The sequence below is a fragment of the Dromaius novaehollandiae genome, chromosome 1 (assembly GCF_036370855.1).
Source record: "Dromaius novaehollandiae isolate bDroNov1 chromosome 1, bDroNov1.hap1, whole genome shotgun sequence".
Classification (NCBI taxonomy): Eukaryota; Metazoa; Chordata; class Aves; order Casuariiformes; family Dromaiidae; genus Dromaius; species Dromaius novaehollandiae.
The window spans coordinates 217,463,396-217,470,516 of record NC_088098.1 but is presented as its reverse complement, the minus strand read 5'-3'; the positions used below and the strand labels follow the sequence as shown (position 1 = coordinate 217,470,516).

The 7,121-nt window shown below is 43.5% G+C and overlaps 1 protein-coding gene across 2 annotated transcripts in view; it reads left to right on the top strand.

Annotated features, from left to right (window-relative positions):
- Nucleotides 1-58: 58 nt before the first annotated feature.
- The window catches only part of POLD3 (DNA polymerase delta 3, accessory subunit), a 29,161-nt gene continuing 22,098 nt past the window's right edge, over nt 59-7,121 (top strand). Inside the window, exons 1-4 of one of the 2 annotated variants that reach the window (XM_026111465.2) lie at nt 59-259; nt 1,740-1,795; nt 3,874-3,976; nt 6,405-6,444. In XM_026111465.2, coding sequence (XP_025967250.2) covers nt 200-259; nt 1,740-1,795; nt 3,874-3,976; nt 6,405-6,444 — 259 coding nt within the window. In that variant the 5' untranslated portion in view covers nt 59-199. The remainder of the gene's footprint in view (nt 260-1,739; nt 1,796-3,873; nt 3,977-6,404; nt 6,445-7,121) is intronic. The other variant, XM_026111466.2, reaches the window with a different exon arrangement.

Here is a 7,121-nt window from a genome sequence, read left to right as displayed (position 1 = left end):
TGGGGGAGGGGCAGCGGCAACGGGTGGGCGGGGCCCGGGCGGCGGCCGCCGCCGCGCGGAGCCAACGGCTCCCTTTTGTCCCCGCGCGGCCGCCGTAGCGCCCGCCCGCGTCCCGTCGTGTTGCTATGGCGGCGGGCCGGCAGCGGCGGCGCTGATCTGGGCGGGAAACGGCGCGGCAGTGGCCCTTCCTGACGCCGTCATGGAGGACGAGCTCTACCTCGAGAACATCGACGAGTTCGTCACCGACCAGAACCGCATCGTGAGTCCGGCAGCGGCCGGCGGAGCGGAAAAGGGGGGGCGGCGGCCGTTGGGGGGTCGCGGCCGTTGGCGCCCTGCGCATGCGCACTGCCCCCCCCCCGTGTCCCCACGCGTGTTCAGCGAGGGGGTGCGGAGCGCCGCGACACCCCCCCCTCACACACGGGGCCGGACCCAGACCTCCGCATGGGGCTGGGGCGGGGGTGGGGCGCCGCGGGGACGGGCCCGCCGCGCCGGGCTTGTGCGTGGCGCCGGTCTCGCTGCGTGGGCGGCCGCAAAGCAGCCGCGACGCTTCGTGGCCGGGAAACTCCGTGTCCCGGGAGCAGCGGGTTTCTGCTCGGCTGAGAGGCGAGGCCAGGCCCTGCCCCCGGGCTCCGGCGCCCCTGCCGCGGGCACGCGTGGGCGCCCGGCACGCTCCCCACGCGCGCGGGGAGCGCGGCCTCCTCGTATTGGCCGCCCACTTGTTTTGCTCTGCTTTGAAAGCGCCAGAACCAGACCAGAATCTCAGGTCGAGGCGTGGAAGTGTGCGAAACGGTGCTTTTCCGCGAAAGGCTGAGGCAGCCTTAGCCGCAATGTCCACTGCTGCTAAATGAACTCAAAGTTAAAGTTATTGCTCAGTCTGTGGCATTTTGAAGCTTTGCACTTTTTAGGACAATTCAGAAACGGGATAAGCACGTGTTTTGGTTTTCATATCAAACAGCTATTTTATCTAGAAACGAATATGGTAAAGTTGGCGCAGCTCCTTGACTGTGTAACTCATGTCACAGTAACCTGAGCTGCCTATGTCAGTTAGACTGATAGCAATCCAATTTAGCTGTTACACCTGAATCATGAGAGGCCCTGGCCTAGGGGTTAGTTTAAAAAGGCAGAGTGGGAGGAGGAACAGCTATAAGGACATGACTTGTCCAAATTGTAGAAGAAATCGGTGGCAGGGCCAGCAACAGAGCCGGAGTTGTCTGACTCGGGGTAAACGCTGACGCACTTTGCTGCAGGACTTGTAAGGCAACCACAGATCCCCACATCCCTTGTGATGGGTGGGCGTAGCACGGTAATCCTGCATAAATCCTCAGTGGCAGTTTGGGAGAACAATAACTGCTTCTCACAATGAAGTATTGTTTAATTTTCTTCTCCACTGTGAAGCTCAACAGTGCAAGCATTTTGAATGGCTGCATTGTACACAAGGATGTTTCAAACAGGTATTTGCAAAAAGGCACCTTTTAGGGTAGGTAGCTTGCCAGCTTGCTCAGGTCTTGGGGATTAAATCTATTCATCATGGCACAATGCAGGAGGTCAATGGTATCCACAGGCTCACGTGCTCTCCCTTCTAATAGCAGGTTTTGCTGTGGATTTCCTGGTGGGACGGAGAGGAGGAGGGGAGGTTGAAGAGTTTGACTTATCTGTAAAACAAGCAAAGAATGGGAGGTTTAACGAGTGAAGAGACTGAAGTTTTCTTAGTAAAGTGTTTTTTTTTTCCTTTTCCACAGGTAACATACAAATGGCTAAGCTATACTCTGGGGGTTCACGTCAACCAGGCTAAACAGTAGGTATTAGTGCATTCCGCAACCCTTTTATTATGTGGCAAAGCCTTATTAATTACTGTTTTCACAATTGTGGTTAACGTATTAAAAACAGTCCCTCTGGAAATATTTAAAAATCTTGCAGGTCCTCTCAGATGTCATTGGTAATGTTGTTTAACACGCCTCACTCACTCCTCCCATCGGCAGGTCTTGCCTTGACTTAACGAGAGTTGTTCCTTAGAGAACAGTGCTCAGCTGGACTCCTTTGTGCTCTTTAAATATGAGTATATGAATACTTGGACCAGAATACATGTCTTAGTATTATATTACCATAGGGATGTATGTAGCTCCTTTCATCCTGAAATGTGGCTAACTGTTTTCTGAGCATGGCTGCAGCCCTGCAAACGGAGCCATGCCTTTGTGAGAATGACTCTGCCCGTCCATAGCTGATCTCATTGCTAGGAGCAGAATCAGGAAAACACGAAATGTCCCCGATGGTAATTGTAGCTCACATGTATGGAGAATAATTATCCACTCTGATTACCCTGCTGCTTAATGTGTGCCCCGTTATAAATATGTGTCTATCAGGCTTGATAATGAGCGTAGCTAAATATTTGAAATACGGGGAAAGTCAGCTGTGTTCTCAGAATAGTTTTATGTCTCCAAGTTTTGCACAAACATGTAACCTTCTCTTTGTGTATTTCAAGGAATATAAATTACTTAAATCGTTTACTTTGTTTTATAGAGTCTTTAAAAGGTTGGTGTTATTACAATGAGCTCTCAAGGATTCTGAGGCTGTTTCTACACAGCAAGGTCATTTTAAGCATAAGGCCTGAGGGTTGCATGAGCTTTTCAAGTCCTGTAACACAAATATTTTCTCACACTGTTTCTGGCTATAGTGTGGACTAAAAAGGGTGTCTGCTGTGTACATGATTGCAGTGTGCTAAGCACAGCATCCTCCGTCTTGTCCAAACTACCTATCATCTGGGACATCTAGTGTAGTGAAGAGATTGTTTGGTCTCTGTCCTCCATATGTGTTTGGACAATTTAGATGATGAGTAAATCTGAGTGTGCTTCAGTTATGGTGTGGACCTGACTGGACAGCTTCACTGGGAGCAGATCTGCTCACCTAGTACACCACGAGGAGCCAGAGAATTTTCTGCCATGGAAAAGGTGGCCCAGGTGAAGCGGAGGCACCTTGTCTTACCCTTAAAAGCAGCTTGGAAATGGAGAAGTCCTGTGGTGTCTTTGTGCTTAAAACCATGTCCTTGAAGCTGGAGAAGTGCTGGATAACTACAGTGATGATAACCATAAATACATCCTCGTGCAAGGAATCATCAGTGCATCCAAAACTGGAACTGGTAGTCTGTATGAGTTACTGTACAGCCCAGTTTGTGGCATTATATAAATAAATGAATGAATAATATTAGTGGGTTGCGCTGGATATGCCAGCATAGTAATTGTAGTCTGTGCCACTGCAGCCATGAGGATCTTTAGGTATCTATACGAGATGCCACACAGCCCATGAGGATGCTGTTATCTCTGTTTTACAGCATACCTGGGGCAAACTCTCATCATAAATCAGTGGTATAAGTGGGAGCAGAAAGCTTGAGCCTTAACTCAACCTCCTAATCACTAATTTTGCTCCTTCTAGTTTCTGATTGCTCCATCAGTGGAAGTAATTGGGATTGCGTATGTGCACCTGGCAATGGGATCATGTACCAAAATCACCGATTCCTTCATCAGGCATTTCGGAGTGCTGGGTCATATCAAGGGGATAAACTTTTCTCAAGGGGAAAGTTTGGAACAAGCTGCCTTGAGGATTTGAGACCATCTTAAACCAACTTTTAAAGCTTTGAGAGCTTGTATGCATTTCACCTTTGGTTTATATAGCTGTTGGAGTGTCGGATTCTTCCAGCTGACAGATGAGAAACGTGTCTCAATAAGATTTGGTTAAATTAATCCTAGTTAAAATAACCGTGTTTATGTAAAATGTTTCCATGTCAAACTGGTTTTGCTCTTTTTATGTAAGCTTCACTGAAAGGGTGGTGACGGGCTCTTTCTTTTTAGGTGATTAACACTGGTTTCTTTTGTTGTGCAGGATGTTGTATGATTACGTAGAAAGGAAACGAAAGGAGAATTCGGGAGCTCAGCTTCATGTCACCTATTTAGTTGCAGGAAATCTCATTCAGAATGGACATATTGTGAGTGCTTTATTTCTCAAAGGTGTCTGTGAGCTCTTTGTTCTTGTGTCTTTCATCTTGTTTTGTAATCTTTGGATCAAAAGCTAAACTTGCTCTCTTTTTCCAGTAACAGGCACAATGTACTAGGTCTTGTGTAGCTGTAGAAAAGAAGGTACTACTTCTATCCGAAAATACAAATGACGACAAGGAAAGATCAGTTGATTATGATATGGCAATACAGTGTTGAATAACACATCAAGGTTTTATTTAATTGATTTAAATCCTTTCCCTAGTTATCTCTCATTTCTGTCATAATTATTAGACAGCAAGTTTCAGAAAACAGTCTGGAGGGGCGCTTGTGAAGTCAGCTAATCTGTTTGCCAGGATCTTCTGTGCAATGGAAGTGTGTTATGTTTGGAGAGACCTTGTAATTCAGTTAAAGTTGCCTTGTTAAATAAAGCAAGTTTTCTAACCTGGTATATAAGAGAAACATAAGTTTGTGAATCATATTTAAAATGAAGTCATTTATTAAGCAAAGGAGTCACTAGATGTAATTAACACATTTGTTGTTTCTAGTCACTGCTTGTCAGACCTTCAAAAATGTCATCTGAAATTTCAGATAGGTACCCTAGGGATTTTTGAAAGAAGATAGGCAAATTAAATGCCTTTGCCCTCCTGAGAATTTAATAACCAAACACTAAATGCTTTTGATGTTCAGCTAGGTGTTTGTCTGTGTCTTTAGATACCCAGATATCTCATACAGTACAGTCAAAACCCTTCATTTAGAATTAGTACATCTCAGTGTGTACTGGCTTTTATTTGTAGGTTGGAAAACAGTCCTTTTTGGGTTTCTTATTGTTAAATAATAAGCCGGTCCACATGTGTAGAATGTTCTGTTTGCATCTCCAAATTTGCCTGAAACTGGAGGTAATTATTTGTTGCATTAGTTCCTACAATGGAATATATTGTGTGATGCTATACAGATACTGTTAGGTTTATAGTCTGAATTAACCTTGGAGGTTTTCCCCGATTTCCTTTGGAAATAAGGTAGACAATTTTGTTGATACATTGTGTTGGGTTTTTTTTATTTGCCGTAATGTATTTAAAGCAAATAAGTGAATTAAAAATCCTGACTTAAATTACAGATGTTTTTAGCTTCAATTTTAGCAGTCTATGTATTTTTTTAAAATAAGAAAGATCTACAAAACTGAACAAGTGAAAATCTGACTTAAGATCTTTAAGAACAGCAAAAAAATTATTTTTGAATAATGCATTATATTTTAAAATGTACAATCTGAGTGGCTGCTAAGAAAAATGACTTGCAGTGGCAGTAGGTTGTTAGCAGCAGAGATGAAGCAATGCAGGGGTTAAGATACCACACAGGAAGAGCTTAAAGCTCTCCAAGACTGAGTGTCTAACTGCTAGCCAGGGTGGGTGGGAGGAGAGGTCAAATCCTGAAGATATTTCTAGAAGACGTTTGAGCATTAGAATAACTGACAGGTAATATTTGGCATAAGTCAGTTATTGGGGAGGAAATAAATGTGAATGCTTCAGAGCAAACCCTGTTTCTTAATGAGGGCTTGTTGGTAATCCTGCACTACTGCCTGCTATCAGTAGGTGTAGCCACAAGGCCATGGATTCAACTGCGAGAATCATCTGAAAGGACATGCAAGTAGAAATGTGTCATAAATAGTTCCCAGCCTGTCTTAAGCGCTGCATGCTCTTTGCTTTTTTCTTTGGTACTTTTTGTCAGGCTCAGTGAGGGACTGAGGCACTTGATCTTTCTTTACTTTTTCAGATTGGCTCCATTTTCCTACCTCTTTTGATGAGTAGTCTGTGGTATCATTTACAGACAAAGTCGATGGATGGAGGTTGTCCAGCTTGTGTGTTCAGATACTCTCTATATCACCTGCAACCTGTTGAATGCCATAGATGAGGCATAGTCCTTGAAGACTGAAGAAATTACATGCTTTGGAGCATACTTTCTGGAAACACTCATTTCTGGCCTTTAAATTAATGCTTAATTTCTCATTGTGTCTTGCTTCTCTGGTGTCCTGTCTGTGTTACAATTCACAGGCAATCTAAGTATATATGGCTAGTGTGGACTGGTGCATCAGATTTCAAGCTTTTTCTTGTTGTTGTTCTTGTTTTCATCAGTGCTTCATCTCCCACTGTCAGGAACAGATGATAGAATATTTCTTTAGTGCTGTAGTGATCTGTGAAATGCACTAGAAAAGTAGGAAGACAGGTTTAAAAACTAGTAGCTGATGACTATTTAAAGGTATTGGCAGAATTCTGTGCAACTATAAAGCTGCACCTATAACCTGTAGACTTTCTTGTTCAATAGATAATTGAAAATACCAGTATTACGTACAATGGATCTTTTTAAATTTTAAGATTGAAATTATTTTTGTAAATATAAGTACACTTTTTTTTTTCTTTCTAACAGTGCCACAAGGTTGCAGTAGTGAGAGAGGATAAACTGGAAGGTAAGCAGATCTTGAAAATCATGCTTTTGGAACTTCTTTGCTTTGAAAGAACTGCAAAATGAGTAGAGTTCTGAACTTGCCATCTGCATGTAAATGTCTAATCAAATTGTTGGGTTCAGATGTGTACTTCTTGTACTAGCTTTTTCTTAAACTTTTGAAAATGTGAGCCAGCATCTGTGCAACTTCACAAACTTGTGATTTGGGTCTGATTTTTATGTTGCACGTTTTAGTCAATGGTAGTTCTTATCCACCTGCCTACCACTGACAGGTAGTCCCTCCTTAAAGGCCGTAGTCCGCAAGTAGAGTATGGCAGGGTTTCACAGTTTTAGGACAACTGTGAGCCTTCACGCTTCCAAGTATGCTGAAACAGGTCATTCTAATTATTGGTTAAATGTGTTTGCAGTCTTTGCCCTGAGAGGTCTGGGTATTAGTTAAACAGCCCGTGAGAAAGTTCCCTCTTTTTACTTTTTACTATGAAAGCAAATATCCCAGACGAAAGAACCATCACTATAACGCTGCTTCGTGAAACTGCTCTCCATGCACCATCAGTCTTTTTACTATCTTTCCAGGTCTAGTCCTGCTAGTAAGATCAGACCTATATCTATTGAAACACAACTGTAGGCTATCCATTATTTTCAAATAACATCTTTGGTGTTCAAGAGTATACTGTGGCTTTT